Consider the following 17,736-nt stretch of genomic DNA (forward strand, 5'->3'; position numbering starts at 1 on the left):
ATCAAACTGAGGCCAAGAGAAGTCTTCACACTAGAACCATGTCAGACTGGCCCCTTGAAGAATTATCTTCACTGGACTGGCTTTTGTTTTTGCCATTGAGTCCATTTCGACTCATGGTGATCCTATGTGGACAGAGTAGAACTGCTCCGTAAGGTTTCCAAGGCTGTGACTTTTCAGAAGCAGAGCACCAGGCCCGTCTTCCGAGGGACTGCTGCCATCCTTTCAGCTAGTAGTTGAGTGCTTAACCAACTGTGCCACCCAAGGACACCAGGTTAATGCAAACCATCGTGGGAATTCTATATTTACATTCGCTAGAAAATAGCTGTCAAAAGCACTGTAACTTGATATTCCTTATGCAAAGTCTAGGATAAAAGATTAATTTTAGAATTCAGTATCAGAAGTAAACCAAGAAATGGCTGTTTCCTTCTTCCTATAGTGAGAGAAGTGAGGCTTCCTGTATTTCCCTTTTTGACCTGGCTGCCAGGAAACTCAAAGTTGAATCAGGTGCTCCATCACAGAAATCGTTAATTCTAATGGTTGGCCCACAGTTACTCCCTTTTTTCATTGGGCCTGACTGTGATACTAACCTTTTTACATTTCATTATTTAGAGATACTCTTTGTTCTGAGCTGTCTCAAATTCATTTTTAGAAAGAAATGGGGATATAAATAAAGGCTTTATTCATCAGAGGTGTTGGCATATGCAAAGTCTGGTTGACCTAGTTCCCTAAGATTTAAGACTTGTAAATTCAAACATACCTACAGAAAAACAAACACAAACTTCATTTCTCGCATTTAGCTTTGGGGCTGGAAATGAAAACAAATACAACTCCCGGAGGAGCTAATCGTTCTCCCACGCCCTGACATTCACTGCTGTTTGTCGGCTGCAATTTATTCCCAACACCGCCTCCCTGGGTGGCAGGAGGTGTCCATGTGAAGTGACGTGACCCTTCCAAAAGCAGGTTCAGCAAAGCAGAGCAGAAACCTTTTTCAATTAAAAAAGTCACCCGTTCTAGGGCTGACAGCTCATCCAAGCTACCTCTGACAGCCGGGTAACCCGTAATTTTTTCACTTTGTGAAGACTGTCATGCGCCTGCAAATGGCAGCATAATTACCTGGGCTCAGTCCAGGCTCCCATGTCTGTGCAGGTTTGCTGGGATATGTCCTGGAGCTGCAGTGTGGCGAGGCCTGTCATCGTGCCCTCTAATAAGCCCCTGCAAGAAAGGGCTGCATCAGGCTGCCTGTCTGACACCAGCCACAGCAGAGGTGAAGCTGTGGGTGGCGTCTCCTCTGGCGTGTCAGGGACATGGACCCCCAGGGTTTCCCCCACACCCCAGCGTCTCATGTCCCACTCCCAGGGATGGAATCAGCACCAGCAATGCCATGAAGATCCCTGAGACTGCTAATGTTTTACCTTGAAAATGCCAAAGACATGTCAACAGGCGACCAGAAAGCAAACCATTGGTGCTCAGGAGTTCGAACAGACCAGTCTTTCTCAGAGCAGGGTCCCCAGGCCAGCAGCATCAGCATCATCTTGGAAGCTGGTTAGAAATGCAGGTACTTGGGCCCCAGCCCTGACCTGCTGAATCAGATACTCCAGGGGGTGGGGCCCAGGAAGCTGTGTTTTCACAGCCCTCTAAGGGTTCCGATGTACCTGGAATCTGAGAACCCCTGAAATGGAGCAAAGCACCCTTGGTTTATTAATTCTGAAGCCTTTAGACCTGCTAACCTGGTACTTGCACAGAGTCTGAGATGGGGGGCTGAAAATGTAAGGAGACGATTGAGCCTTAATTGTAGTCTTAAGACTCTTTATTGCATCACTTCTCACTGAATTTATTCAGATGAATGGAAGGCCAGGGGACTCACAGCCCCCATTGATTCATCCCTCTGGCTCCCTGGGGGCTGAGAAACTCAGCCACCCCCAGTGGAACCTGGTGCCCAATCCCAAGGCTACGTGCATACAGACAGAATCAGGTCCCCTTCACAAGTCAGGGAGGGCACCAAGCGCCCCCGGCACCCTGAGTTCCGCCAGCATTTACACTGACCGAGAGCCAGCATGGCTGTCTGGGCCCTGCAGAGACCACGGATGAAATCCAAAGCCCCCACCATCTGTCATCTGTATTATCTAGAGATTAGGAAGCCGGCAAAGCCTGCGTGCAGTTTTCACGTTCATTCTGCAGCACGACCAGGCCCCCCGGGAGCCAATGACGGCGTGTGGAAGGCTTTTACGAAAAGATGTGAAACGAGCGAAATTTTCCATTCTGTTCATCACCCTAAAGTTCTAACGACGGGCTCTGGCCCACATTTGAACTTTCCAGAATAAGGCGATTATTGTTTTTCTTGGTTACCTGCTGGTCAGTCGCTGGGCTGGGCTGTTTCGGAATTTTTGTGGAGGGATTTCTTTCTTTTCTTTTTTTTTTAGTTGTACTTTAGATGAAGGTTTACAGAGCAAACTAGTTTCTCATTAAACTATTGATACACATATCGTTTTGTGACATTGGTTGCCAACCCCACAACATGCCAACACTCTTCCCTTCTCGGCCCTGGTTTCCCCACTACCAGCTTTCCTGTCCCCTCCTACCTTCTCCTCCTTGCCCCTGGGCTGGTGTGTCCCTTTGGTCTTGTTATATTTTATGGGCCTGTCTAACCTTTGGCTGAAGGGTGAACCTGAGGAGTGACTTCATTACTGAGCTATAAGGGTGTCCAGGGGCCGTACTCTCGGGGTTTCTCCAGTCTCCGTCAGGCGAGTAAGTCTGGCCTTCTTTTTGAGTTAGAATTTCATTCTACATTTTTCTCCAGCTCTGTCCGGGACCCTCTATTGTGATCCCTGTCAGAGCAGTCAGTGGTGGTAGCTGGGCTGTGGTAGTTGTAGTCCATTAGTCCTTTGGACTAATCTTTCCCTTGTGTCTTTGGTTTTCTTCGTTCTCTCTCGCCCCAGACACGGTGAGACCAGTGGAGTATCTTAGATGGCCACTCACAAGCTTTTAAGACCCCAGGTGCTACTCACCAAAGTAGGGTGTAGAATGTTTTCTTTATAAACTATGTTATGCCAGTTGGGCTAGATGTCCTTTGAGATGTGGAAGGATTTCTAAGCACGTTTGTCAGCTCTGGTATGTGATAATGATGGGCTTAGAAGGGAGAAGGCTCCATGCTAGGTGGACCTCATTAGCCCAAGCTGAGCACGTGTCCATGATCCCAAGGCCCCGTAGGGCTGGGATAAAACCTCTAAGCATCTCCTGCAGCCATCAAAAGAATAAACAAAACTGTCTTAGAAGAAGTACAGCCAGAATGCTCCTTAGAAACGAGGATGGCGAGACTTCGTCTCACATCCTTTGGACATGTTATCAGGAAGGATCCTTCCCTGGAGAAGGACATCATGCCTGGTAAAGTAGAAGGTCAGCCACAGAGAGGAAGACCCTCGATGCGATGGACGGACACAGTGGCTGCGACAATGGGCTCAGGCATAACAGCGATCACGAGGGTGGCGCAGGACTGAGCAGTGTTTCTTTCTATTGTGCACAGGGCGGCTACGAGCCAGAAGTGACTCAACAGCACCCAACAACAGCAACCATCTCTGCAGAAGCAGATCGCCAGGCCTTTCTTCCACGGCACTGCCGAGTGGGTCCAAACCGCCAACCTTTAGGTTAATAGTCAATTGCAAACTGCTTGCACCACCCAGGTTCCTAGACCCATAGAGTTAAACCCAAAAACCAAACCCATTGCCGTTGGATTGATTCCAGCTCATCGTGACCCTATAGGATACAGTAGAACTGCCTCATAAGGTTTCCAAGTCTGTAAATCTTTACAGAAGCAGACAGTCACATTCTCCCATGGACACCATTATTCAAAGGTGTCATTTCTTCTGTCTTCCTTACTCATTGCCCAGGTGTCACATACATATGAGGTGACTGAAAACACCATGGCTTGGGTCAGGCACACCTTAGTCTTTAAAGTGACACCTGTGCTTTTTAACAGTTTAAAGAGGTCTTTTGCAACAGGTTTGTCCAATGCAATACATTGTTCAATTTCCTGACTGCTGCTTCCATGGGTGTTGATTGTAGATCCAAGTAAAATGAAATCCTTGACAACGTCAATCTTTTCTCCATTTATTGGCTTATTGGTCCAGTTACGAGGATTTTTGTTTTATTTATGTTGAGGTGCAACCCATACTGAAGGCTGCGCTCTTTGATCTTCATCAGTAAGTGCTTCAAGTTCTCTTCACTTTCAGCAAGCAAGGTTGTGGCATCAGCATATCACAGGCTGTTAATGAGTCTTCCTCCAATCCTGATGTCCCATTCTTCTTCATACAGTCCAGCTTCTCAGATTATTTGCTCAGCATATGGATACAACCCTGACACACACCTTTCCTGACTTTAAACCACGCATTATCCCCTTGTTTGGTTTGAACAACTGCCTCTTGATCTATGTAAAGGTTCCTCATGAGCACGATTAAGTGTTCTGGAATTCCATTCTCTGCAATGTTATCCATAATTTGTTATGATCCACACAGTTCCATTCCCTTGCATAGTCACTAGAACACAGGTAAACATCTTTCTGGTATTCTCTGCTTTCAGCCAGCATCCATCCATAAAGATCACAGCCTTGAAAACCCTATGATGGGGTTCTAATCTGTAACACATGGGGTTGCCAGGAGTTGGAGGCAAATGGACAGCAGCTAACAACAGCTATGGGCCCGGCACTGTACTAAATGCTCTTGATTAGGGCTAGCTCATGTGACCTCTACAACAGACTACACAGGTGATGCTTTCCCTCCCTGTGGAAGAATGACACAGTCCCACCCTGTTGAGCTTGAGCATGGCCCTGTGACCTGTTTTGTCCAACGACATGTGAGCATACGGGATGTGTTCCACTTAAGGGTGAAAGTTTTAAGATGTGACACGTGCTTTGCCTTGCAGTCCCTTCTGTCTGTTGGGAGACTGCTCCGGACTGAAGCTGCTCCCTCAGCCTGGCCCTGAAATGAAGATCAAGTGGAACAAAGCTCCCTGCCTCCCTGCGAGGATGTGGAGTGAGGGCAAGAAAGAATCCTCTGTTGTGAGCAACTGAGATATTAGGGCTGTTTGTTACCGCAGCATAACCCAGCAAATTCTGACAATACAAGGTAGGCACTATTCATATCCCTGCAGTTCAAATCAGGAAGCCGACATGCAGAAGTCACAGGCTCTGTTACTTTCCCAAGCTCATGGAGCTGGCAGAGGACAGAACCGGAACGTGAATCAAAAGGCCAATGCCAGACTCGTACTGTGATCCACTACTCCGTGGAGCACCGGGGGAGGAGTCAGCTGGTAATCAGCTCTGATCCTGATTGGCACGTGGGGTCCCAGCAACGCCCCCAACTCATTGCCCCATATCTCTTTCCAAGCCACTCTTCCTAAAACCCATGCTTATTTTTAAAAGAATGTATTTCGTGTGTCTCTGATGCTTTTTCATGTCAGCCATCCTAAGTGCATTTGGGCAGAGTTGTTCGCTATCTAGGGAAACTTCTGGGTCATAGCTTCCCTTTTCTTCAATAGGAGAAAGTCAGATATTGCTAGGAGGCAGTGTGGCTGAACCGAGCCTGGAGGTCAGACAGCCGGGAGGGTTTCTCCACTCACTTTTCTACTCACTTCAGGCACACAAGAGGGTAGAAGGCAGAATATTTCCAGAAAAATCCTGAGAAAGCCAGAATTACCGTATCTTAGCCATCCTAGTGGGAGTGAAATGGTATCTCATTGCGGTTTTGATTCACATCTCTCTGATGGCTAATGACGTTCTTTTCACGTGTGTGGTGGTCATCCGAATGTCCGCTTTGGTGAAATGCCTATTCAAATCCTTGGCCCATTTTACGATTGGGTTATTTGTCTTTTTGTTATTACGATGTCAGAGTTTTATATATATTTCGGTTATTAGATTTTTATCTAATTTCGATTTAATTTAATAGCCATATGTAGCCAGTGGCTATTGTATTAACACCAAACCAAAAACCACACCTGTTGCTGTCGAGTCAATTCTGACTCACAGCGGCCCTATTGGACAGAGTAGAACTGTCCCATACAGTTTCCGAGGAGTGCTTAGTGGATTTGAATTGCCAACCTTTTGGTTAGCAGCCGTAGCTCTTAACCACTACCCCACCAGGGTTTCCTTATTAACATGGCTATATACAAATATCCATGCCTGAGATAACAAACCAAAACCAAACCAAACCTGTTCCAACTTATAGCAACCCTACAGGACAAAGTAGAACTGCCTCACTGGGTTTCCGAGGAGCGACTGGTGGATTCAAACTGCCAGCTTTTTGGTTAGCAGCCGAGGTCCAACCACTACGCCACCAGGGCCCCAAGATAACAAACAGGGGTGTCAAAAATTACCAACTTGAGACTTTGTCTCCCCGATGTACATGCTCCCTCTTCCATGTAATTTTATCATGAAAACATTCCTTCAAGTTCCCTTCCAATGTCTCCAAAAGATCAAACAGGTTTTATTTAGGAGCTGTACAATTACAGGGGGCACCTGCTTGGACTTATAAGCACTGGCTTCCCAACTTGGCTTCTTATTGCTTAAGAAATTTAAATCCATTGAGCGAAAGAGAAGGTTAAACATTTCTAAAACTATATGCCAGCTTCAGTTCAAACAGACAACTGAAATATCCCAGGGACAAAGGTGACACCCAAAGCTGGGTATTTACGGTGTTAAATATATTTTGCTTGAATCTTTCTGATTTGCATTACAGACATTGCTTTTCAGATTCTTTGCATAAGCACCTTGCTTGGGTGAAAGAACAAAACGCATGTTTTTCTTTCACTGCGCTTGTTATTCTGGGTTTGGGTGGACAAGTTAATAAGAAATTCACAGTCCCAGTGGGCGAGGAGCGGAGCCCGAATTTCAGCCTAGAATAATGTTGGTTTAAAGCATTTCTTTGCAGGCGGGGGAGGGAGGAGGGTGGGAAGTGGAGAGCAATAGTCTCAGGGAAAGGTGAAAAAACACCACCACACTCCCCCCACCAGCCGTGGTCCCCATCCGTTCCTGCTGCCTCCTGGACCCCCCAACGGAGGGTCCCCCACTCCTAAAGCAGCTTCCCCTGGTGGCACTTTCCATTCTTCCTGCCACCTGGCTGGGCACCCTGAGTCCAGCTGTCCGTCTGGCCCATGCCACGTGTAAGGTTGTTGGCCAGTGTGATGGTTAAGGTTGTGTGTCAACTTGGCTGGGCTGTGATTCTCAGTGGTTTGGCAGTCGTATGATGTTGTGATCGCTTCCGTGATGAGATTTGATGTGATGTGATCACCTCCATGGTGGGATCTGCTGTGAGCAGCCAATCAGTTGAGAGGGAGTTTCCTTGGGCGTGTGGCCTGCATCGAATGTGGGTGGACATTCTGGCATGGCTCGGGGGCTTTTGCTTGCTGTGGATCCAGCAGTTGGCTCCTGTTCATCTGATCTCCTGTTCTTGGGACTTGAGCTAGCAGCTCACCTGTGGTCTTGTCTGCCAGTCTTGGAATCTGTCATCCTTCACAGCCTGTGAGCAGCAGCCCTGCTCCCAAGCCGCCGATCCAGAGTTTGTCAGCCCCTGTGGCTACGTGAATCAGCAGAAGCCTCTATCCTGACCCACGGACTTGGGGTGTTTCAGCCTCTACAACTGCGTGAGCCATTTCCTTGATATAAATCTATCTATCTATCTATCTATATTTATACACTTCACTGGTTTTGCTTCTCTAGAGAACCTGGCCTAAGACAGCCAGTAATGGCATTACTTCTTCCAGGGTTCTCTGCAATTTGCTTTAACCCAAAGGAATGGCTGAGTTGACTTGGAGGCCCATCAGCTGATCACTGTGACAAAGAGATTTGGGGCTGGGGACCAGATCCCCGAAGGTAACTGCAAGCAACTCTTGGGGTCATCTTCCAAGTTCCAGTTGTTTCTGTTCTCTCCCTCTGCCGTCATCTGTTTCACTTGACCCTTGATTTCCTTTCTTTTCTCCTTTCCCTTTTCCCAAACTTTTGCCTAAGAGCTCCGAAATCTGTCTCCAACTCAACCACTTCTCCCCACCAGCACTGCCACAGTCTCTCACCTGGATGACTGCCCCAGCCTCCTCGTGGGCTCCCCAATCCTTCTCTCCTACACTCCATTCCTGACCCAACAGTCATACAACAGAAATTTTGGTCAGCTGCTGTGTGAGGCATGGACCATGGGGAAAAGAGTGAGGGGAAAATGGGTAGACCAGTTATCCCACTCCATCATCGTGGTGAAAGATGACAGTGGTCTGGACTAGGAAGATGGGAAAAGTGGACAGATTTTAGAGGTAACGAGAATCACTGTCGACAGGAGTTGGTGGAGGATATGGGGTAAAGAGGGCCATCGGGAGGGCAATCGGATTGCTGGTTGTAAGCAACTAGAAGGGCCAGACATGGGGGAAGAGGAAATTAGATCATAAGTCTGATGGTGGATGGGAGGCATCTGGGGCCATTGTAGAGGAGCTTCGAGTAGGGAATCAGATACATGGATCTGCAACCATGGGGAGAAGTCTGGGCAGGACTCATCTGAAACGAGGCCAGAGACCTGGCTGAATAATCAAATACTTGGAAGAGCGGCTGCCATCTCCTACCATTCTTGACCTTGACCATCAAGACCTTCCTCTGTCTGGTTCCTCCTCTGTCTTTGATGGAGAGGGCCACCACTGAGCCCCATTCCTTCTGTGATAACTGTGTTTTAGGCACCAGTAAAAGGTCATTTTGCCTTCTCTTTTTTTTTTTACTTAACGACTATCAAGTTCTTAGCAGTTGTTCCAAAGTTACACTACTCAGTCTTAAACTGTCCATTTGGGTATTCTCCTTTACAACACACCCAGTTAGAACTGAGCTCAAAGCAAGAAACACAGGAAAGGAAGGAGGAAGTCCCAGAAAACAAAGAGGGTGCAATGTAGCTGCTTTGAGAGGTGAAGAGAAAAAGTCAGTAGAGGTTTTATAAAAGAATAAATGAATAGATTAAGTATTGAGACATGGAACAGTACTGGTTAGTAAACCAGGAGAAGAAAGAAAAATCTCTTAAGTCATAAAGCTCGTCATTAGGGAAATACAAATTAAGCCATAAAGAGATACCCCTAAAATGGCTAAAGCAAAAGGATGGACAATACCAAGTATCAACAAGGAGATGGGACAACTGGAATTCTCATATACTCTCATACACTCATGTGGCCATGTTGGAAAACAGTTCAGATGTTTCTTATGAGCTTAAATATACACATGCCATACAACACAGTGGTTGCACTTCTGGGTGTTTACCTAGATAAATGAAGACCTGTGTCCAAAGACTTGTACACACGTTTATAGCAATTTTCTCCACAATCACTGAAAACAGGAAACGCCCAAACGTTCATCAACAGGTGAACGGATAAACCAGTTGTGATATATCCATGCAATGAAATTTTACTCAGCGATACAAAGGAACAAACTATTGATACATGCGACGCTATGGGTGAAGTTCAAAATCATTATGTTGAGTGAAAGAAGCCAGACAAAAAGAGAACATACCGTGCATGTGTGCGATTTACAGGAAACTGGACAATTTACTAGAACGGACTAATCTAATCCAGAGAGAGGAAGCAGAGCAGTGGTCGTCTGAGGCTGGGGGTGAGGGGGCTGACTGGGAAGGGGTAACAACGGAGCCTGCTGGGATGGTTGTAACACTGTATCTTGACCGTGGTGGTGACTACATAGTGCGTATACATTTGTTAAAACTCATTCAACTGTACACTTCAAATGGACTCTTTTATTGTATGTAAATGATACCTCGATAAAGACAATTTAATGAAGGAGCCCTGGTGGCACAGTGGTTAACTGCTCAGCTGCTAACCAAAAGGTCGGTGGTTTGAATCCACCAGGCACTCTGCAGGAGAAAGACCTAGTGGTCTGCTTCTGTAAAGATTACAGTGTTGGAAACTGTACGGGGCAGCTCTACTTTGTCCTACAGGGTCTCTATGAGTTGGAACCGACTCAACAGCAATGGGTAAATTTAACAAAAAAACTACCAAGACATGAAATTTAAATTCTGAGCCCATAACGAAATTAAAAAACCAGAGATTCTGACTCATGGCGACCCCGTGGGTGTCAGAAGAGAACGGTGATCCATAAGGTTTTCAATGGTCAATTTTTTAGAAGTAGATTGCCATGCCTTTCTTCCAAGGCACATCTGGGAGATGCGAACCTCCAAATTTTCAGGTAGCAACCAAGCATGTGAACCGTTTGCACCATAAAATCACACCCTCTCCAAATTCTTCTTATTATTTGTTAACTACAGAACTATATAGGTGCCCATCTCTCTAAAACAGAGAATTTATTTGGGGAATTGTTCTCCCAGAGAGAGATAGAATGCTGCGACAGAAGCCATCTTCCCAGGTCTCATTTTCTCTTAAGCCCTGCTGCCTTTCTAAGGGTTTTCCCAGGCAGACTATATCTACCAGAGAAATAACTCTCAAAAAACCCAGTCCCTCGATTCTTCAGCAAGATGGTAAATTCTCCGGAAAACACCCACGGTTTGGTTGAAAGCAGGCACTGAGTTTAAAGACGGCAAGGAAGTCCCCAACTTACAACGTATTAGAGTTTCGACAAACCACACCTAAGGCCATCTAGATTTTGGGTTTTTTTTTTTATTGTTGGTAATATATACAACATACAAGGTTGCAGTGTGTGATTTGCTGATGTTACCATTCTCAGGTGTTCACTCACAGATGTTCAAAGATAAATAAAGATTGGATTTATGAAGATACTGAAAATAAAAGGCAATAATAATGAAAATGAAAAAAAAAAGAGGTATTGGGCTTATGTCAGAACCAACTTACGACAGAGTTGTTGGAGTGAAACACCCCATTTTAAGCCAGGGACGACCTGCTCTGGCTGTCCTCAGAACTTTTGAACTATCCGTTGTTGAACTATCAGTGGGTGGTCCCAGCAGCCTCACCATCCTTTGAAGATGAAAAGGATGAAGGAGCCTGGAAAGGTGTGGCGAAGTAGACAAGATGGTCCCTTGGACAAAGCGGAATCCAAGCGAGGGTCACTTGGACAAAGCCGAATCCAAGCGAGACTGCATTGCTCCACCTTCTGTGTGTTCTTCCGGGGCCTGCAGGCAAACTCAGGTATTCATCTGAATCTGTGGGTGGTTACATACAGAAGGGGCTCAGCAGGGGGTCTGCCGGTAAAAGGAATGATAATGAGCTTGGAATTGCTGGAATGGCTGCCCTGGCTGGTATGGGCTTGGAAGTCCCTGAAGATTATTGATCACTGGCCCCAATGCAGAGAAGGACTTTCCGCCAGGCTGTGTGTGTGGTGGGCCGTTTCACAACAAGAGTGACATTCTGTGATTTGGCAGGGTGGTGGAGGCCAACCTCTCTGAGCAGCCTGGGCCAGCCCCAAGGAAGCCGGGCATCGGCGAGCACACAGCTGTTCTGTCCCCAAGCGGGGAACAGAGCAAACGCAGGAGACCCAGGTTTGATTCCTGGCCAGTGTACCTCATGAGCAGCCCCCACCCATCTGTCTGTGCAGGCTTGCTGAACAGCTTTCAGCAGAGCTTCTAGACTGAGATGGACTAGGAAGAAAGGCCTGGGGATCGGATCACAGCGGTTCGCTCCACAAGCGATCGTGGGATGGCACAGCACTGGGTAGCATTTTGTTCCTTCGTGTGTGGGGTCGCCACGAGTTGGGAGCTGACTGGACAGCAGTGAACAACCAGTGGGCAGAGTCACTACACTTTAAAAGACACAAGGCCACACTCTCTCCCTTTCTACTCTGTATTCCTGCCCCCATGTGGGCAGAGAGGCTTGGGTACTGGTGGCTCAGGACAGGGCAACTCGAAGCCTCTCTCTTCTCCACCTCCAGCTTGCATGCAGCTGCGGGTAAGGGGCCCGTGGAGGCAGGGTCAGCTTTGCAGACCTGGCCGTCTCCCTCCAGCCCAGCTTCAACTTCCTCCCTCCATGTGGCCAGCTGGAGAACGGAAGAGCCCATAGTTCAGTTTTAGAGGGAAGTAAGAGACACATGTAGAGACCGAGACAAAGCGACTCACCCCAAACAACTCCCACAAGCACGGCTAACACTCTCCAGGAGTGTGAGTTCCTTCTCTGTGGTCGTGTCCTGTGTGTCCCACTCCTCGGGGACGCCATGGACAGAAGAGTGGCTGGCAGGCACGATCCAGGCGTTCTTGGCTGTAATTCCATTTAACAGCACAAAAGACGTCACCCCTTACCAAGTGACACTGTTGGGGTGTGCTGCAGATGGGGCTATCTGGAGCTAAGGATGGGTTTACTGATTTAAGTGGACAAGGGCAGAGGTGGGAACGGAATTGAATGGGTGATTGCAATATCCAACGGAGAGATTAAGAGTTTCCAAACTTGGGCCGTGTTACAAAGGAAAGGAGGCATGCAAAATACCTAGGGGGTAAAGTTGACAGAATGTGGATACCGATTAGATGTGGGGGACAAGGGGAGAGCAAGGAGTCTGGGATAACTCTGGCATTTCTGGCTTGGGTAACTAGCTGGCAGTACATACGCTGAGACCAAAGTTCAGGAAACCTGCTGACTTTGCTTTGGGATATGTTGAGTTTGGGATATCAGCTAGGTGGACATATTCAGTATATGTGAGTGTGTATGTGTGTGACTGTGCGTGTGTGAGTGTGTGCATGTGTGCATGTATGTGTGTGTACATGTGTGTATTGTGTGTGTACGTGTGTGAGTATATGTGCATGTGTGTGCATGTGCGTGTGAGTGTGCATATATGCGTGAGTGTGTGGGTGTGTATATCTGTGAGAAAGTGAATGTATGTGTGTGAGCGCGTGTGAGTGTGCGTATATGTATGTGTATATCTGTGAGAAAGTGTGTATGTGTGTGTGACTGCATGTATGTGTATGTCTCTGTGTGTGTCTGTGTATGTGTGTGAATATGTGGGTGTGTATGTGTATGTGTGTGACTGCATGGGTGTGACTATGTCAGTATGAGAATGTGTGTACATTTGAGTGTGTGTGTGTGTGTGAGTGTGGATGTAGGGGTGTGAGCATATAGCAGTGGGGTGGGAATCTTCACGAGGGCATGGGGAAGGGCTCAGGTGTCCGTTTGGCAGCCAGCAGCACAGTGGTCAGTGTTTCAGGGTGTACATCAAAGGTTTGAAGACACGCAAATGCCCCTTTCCAGGCTGACTCCACTCATCTGGAAGGCAGCCAATAGAGTTAGGGAAGTTGGGACTTGGGAATGGAAGAGATAAAACAGGTTTACTTGATGGACTGCGGCAGACTAATTGCAAGATGGGCCCAATCCCCCACCCCTTCCTGTATCCACACCCCTTTTTCAAAGGGACTTGGCTTTTCCACCAAGGGCTGGAGTCTATTTTCTCCTCCCTTGAGCCTGGGCTCAGCCATGGGATTTGTTCTGGCCAATGGAATGTAGCGGCAGTGGTGGGATGCCACCATTCATTCATTCACTCACTCATCCATTCTTGCTTCATTCTTTGATTCACAAGCACTCACGGCATGCCCACTCAGTGCAGGTCACCGTACTAGGAGCTGTGGATTCCAGACCCCACGCCCCGGGGACTCACTAACCACTGGTTGGACACAGACAAGTCAGAGAAGAGATATTTAATGCAAATTAGCAGGACGCATTCAGGTGTAACTTCCTGGAGGAGGTGGCTTCTTTGCTGACTTTTAAAAGCCAAGTCAGAGTTATCTAGGGTGAAAAGGGGAGCATTTCAGTTATACGGGAAGGCAGACTATGTAACGGGTTGTACAAATAATTCAAGGAGTCCCTGGGTGGTGCAAATAGTTAAGTGCTTGACTACTAGCTGAAAGGTTGGCATTTCAAAACCACCCAGAGGCACCTCAGAAGACAGCCCTGAAGATCTGCTTCCAAAAGGTCACAGTCCTTAACAGCCTACACAAGCCATGGCCTCATCTACCCTGAGATCAGAACTAGATGGTGCCCAGCTACCACTACCAACCATTCTGATCAGGGCCTCACCTACCCTGAGATCAGGAGAACTAGATGGTGTCCAGCTACCACTACCAACCATTCTGATCAGGGCCACAATAGATAGACCTTGATAGAACAGAAGGAAAATGCAGAACAGAACTCAAATTCTTAAAAAGTCCAGACTTACTGGACCAGTTGAGACTAGAGGACTCCCTGAGACTATCTCCCCGAGACACTCTTTAAACTTTGAACTGAAACTATCCTGAGGTCACCTTTTAGTGAAATAACAGAATGGCACATAAAATAAAGGCTATTACTTGTGAGTACGGTCTCCATTAAAAAATCATCTATATGAGGCCAAACGGCCAACAATTACTCTAAAGCACGGTGAGAAGGTAAGGTGGGCAAAGAAACCAGAGCACTAGAAACAGAACGAAAATGTAAAGAGAAGGCTGCCTCGTTGTGAAAGATGTAACTAACGTCTTTGAACAATCTGTCGAGAAACTGTTGAATGGGAATTTGCTGCGTAAACTTTCACCAGGAACACAATAAACTATTACTTAAAAAAAAAAAATACATCTTGTATTACAAAGAAAAAACAAAACTAAACTAAAGGTTGGATTTTTTAAAGGTTGCAGCCTTGAAAACCCTCCGGAGCACGGTACTACTCTGCACACATGGGGTTCCATGAGTTGGGATCAACTCAACAACTAACAACAAGCAGTTCGGCATAGGAGGTGGGGGGGTGGGGAACAGCTGGAGCCAGAATCTCAAGGGTAAAGAGCTCATTCTCCTGGGGAGTTGTGATCACCCAACCACTCCCTCACCACACATGTCCAGGAATTGGCCATGTGACAGGCCTCCTAGGAAGCTGACCTGGACACCTAGGTCTCTGCAGTGGAACTGCAGCCAGGCCTGGGGCCGGGGGGAAGGGCGTTCCCAGCCAGCAAGGTTTATGCAGGGGCCTGAGGGGACCACGGGACCGCACAGTGAGCCCAGCATGGAGGAAGGCCCAGCCTGGCCGCTCTCATGGGCTGGCTCAGGGCTGCAATGAGAAGACATGAAAAGCAGCTTTGTGGACAGCTGGGCAGGCATCCCTTGGCCCCAAAGCACCATCCTGCTGAGAGGGAGGGTTTGAGAGCCTTTGCCCACCCGCCATCCTGGGGCAGGTAAGTGGGAATGCAATTTGTTGGGCAAATATTGACCCAGGCTCTGGAGACATGAGGTCCTCCGCTAGGTGTGGCTCGAGGTTGACAGGGAAGTGGGGTGACGGTGCAGGCGCTTGACAGAAACTCTCACTGTGTATCAACTACCTGCCAGGCGCTGTTTTAGGGACATGACGTGGAGGAAAACAAAGAAGTCTGCTGGCATCATGGCGCCTGCATCCTGGTGTGGGGGTGGAGAACAAAGCAGCAATGCATATGTGAGATCCTGGTCAGATGGCGGGTCAGTGGTCCTCGGGAGACAATCAGGTGGGATAATGAGACAGACAGGTGTTGGGTGCAAGAGTGACTTCAGGTGGGGAAGTTATGGGCAGCCTCTGTGATGGGGGCAGGAGCTAATACCTAAGGAGTTCATTTCCTTATCCACCGAGCACTGGGCAGGTGCCAGGCACTGGGATCTACCAATGAATAGACACAGGCCAGTGCAGACCCAGCGCGGGGTAGAAAAATGTCTGAATGAGGGGTCAGCAAACTATGGCCCATAGGCTAAAGCCAGCCTGCCCCATTGCCTGGCTTTGCGCGGCCCGTGAGCTAAGAATGGTTTTTACCAATGAACAAATGCAATTGAATTAACGCTAGAAGACACAAACTTTGAACCCCAATTAAGCAAAATGTTATCCGTCCCAAAATGATTTCCACTCTTGGCATTCAAAAGCTTGTATTAAAGAACAAAAACTATACTCAGTTGTCATTATATTTTAAATTTTGTCAATAAAAATGTGTGTGGAAATTTCTTACTATACAAGGACCTGTATAATAGCCTCGATTATGGCTCTTGGCTCACAAGCCTAAAGTATTTATTAGCTGGTCCTTCACAGAAAAGACCCTGGGTGGTGGCGCAAATGGTTGGCGGTTTGAACCCACCCAGCGCTGCAGAAGAAGGCCTGGAGACCTGCCTCCATAATGATTATGGCCAAGAAAACCCTAGTGGGCGGTTTTACTCTGTAACACACGGGGTCACCGTGAGTCAATGAGCCACAATCAACTTGAAGGCAATGGTTTTTTTTTTCAACCACAAAAAGTTTGCTGACTACTGGTCTGAATAAATGAAATGAATGAATGAATGAATCTGCCTGATTCTAAAGCCTGTTGGGTTTCCCTGTCATCATTTGCCTCCCCATCTCCCACCCCGGTCTCCAGGCCCGGAGTCCCCCTCTTTCTGAAGCTCTGCTCCAGATTTAGTGCCCACCTCTCGACCTTTTTCCCCTGCCCCCTCCCCTGCCCGGCATAGCAAACCACCACATCCTGCCAGCTCACTCTGAAAACCCTCCTAAACGCTGGGCTCGGCCCCTCCTTTGCCCAGACCCCTTGATCCGAGAAAAAGCAGTGGCTCTGTGAACATTTTGAGGCTGGAAGTAGTTGATGGCTGGTCTGTCGAAACGCTGCATCAACAACCTCCCTGCTCTCATGAAAAGCCCTGTATGAGAAGGTGGGCTGGGGGTGTTTTCCAAGGCAAGCCTGCCAGCTTCCTTCTTAGAAGCCTGATGGGTTCACATGACACCTGAGAAAATAAAGTAGGAACCGTGCCTGTGGCGTGCTGATAAAGCAGTGCAAGGGGGAAAGCTCTGTGAGTGTGCTGGAGCTACGGGGACACAACATTGGACTCTTTGTGTCTCTCTGCGGCCCAGCGGCCAGCTCAAGAGCAACAAACAGGAGCCTCTCTCCACCTTGGCTGAGCCTGAGAGAGTCAAGTCCGCCGCCGTGTTTATCCTGGAGCAAGCACTGAAGGGGCTGTTGTCTGAAAAGTTGGAAATGTGGGCACTTATCGAACATCTTCTGCAGTGGCTCTGAGAGAGAGGGCCACAGTGAGCTTGTTGTACGTTTGTGCTGAAAAAGCGACTTGGGGGGAGGGGTGGAACTGGGACTATGTTTGAAAGGTGGGGACAGAACCTTGGACCCTGTATATGGGAGGTGTTGTATGAGGGTGGGTCAGGGGCTTTCTGGAGAGCTGTAGAGAGATCATTCATTCTTGGTCTCTAACGCCTCTCTCAACGGAGCAGATAGGATAGTGCTCCTGGATAGCAAACTTTAACGAGAGGAGTCACACCACATGGCCCTTTAAGGTTCTGGTGGGCAGAGCCCTGGGGAGGTGTTGGTGGAAGGTTGGGCCTTGCCTGAAGGTAGGTAGGGGCTAGACTGCAAAGGAGGGAGTGCCGAGTAAGGAGTACGGGCTTGGTCCTGTGGGGAGAGAGGAGCCATGACCAGTGGTAAACTTTTCAAAAGCCATGAAGTCTTCCCACCAATATGCACGCTCCTTGGCAATGTGACTTTTCCACTCTTCCTTCCCAGAGATGGAGTCTAGTTTTCCAGCCCCTTGAATCTGGGCTGGCCGTGTGACTTGCTTTGACCAATAGGATGAGATGGAAGTGACACTGTACTGGACGTTAGGCCTCAAGAGGCCTTGAGACTTCCCACTACCTCAAGCCACTGCCCTGAGATGGCCATGCAAGGAGGGTGAGAGGCCACGGGGCAGACACATGAGCCAGGCCATCTTAGACCTTCCAGCCTAGCCAATTATCCATCTAGAAGCAATCACCTGAGTGAGCCCAAGCAAAACAGAAAGGATCCTCTGGGCCAACCT

The 17,736-nt window shown here is 47.9% G+C and overlaps 1 protein-coding gene across 3 annotated transcripts in view; it reads right to left on the bottom strand.

Moving 5' to 3' along the window:
* The window catches only part of RFLNA (refilin A), a 148,847-nt gene that overhangs the window by 87,173 nt on the left and 43,938 nt on the right, over positions 1 to 17,736 (bottom strand). Inside the window, exon 1 of one of the 3 annotated variants that reach the window (XM_049866170.1) lies at positions 1,114 to 2,164. The exons of the other annotated variants lie outside the window; for them this stretch is intronic. Within the exon in view, the coding sequence (XP_049722127.1) occupies positions 1,114 to 1,343 (230 nt within the window). The 5' untranslated portion in view covers positions 1,344 to 2,164. Of the gene's footprint in view, positions 1 to 1,113; positions 2,165 to 17,736 lie in introns of those variants that run through there. 3 annotated transcript variants of the gene reach the window in all.

This window comes from Elephas maximus, chromosome 22, assembly GCF_024166365.1.
Source record: "Elephas maximus indicus isolate mEleMax1 chromosome 22, mEleMax1 primary haplotype, whole genome shotgun sequence".
NCBI lineage: Eukaryota > Metazoa > Chordata > Mammalia > Proboscidea > Elephantidae > Elephas > Elephas maximus.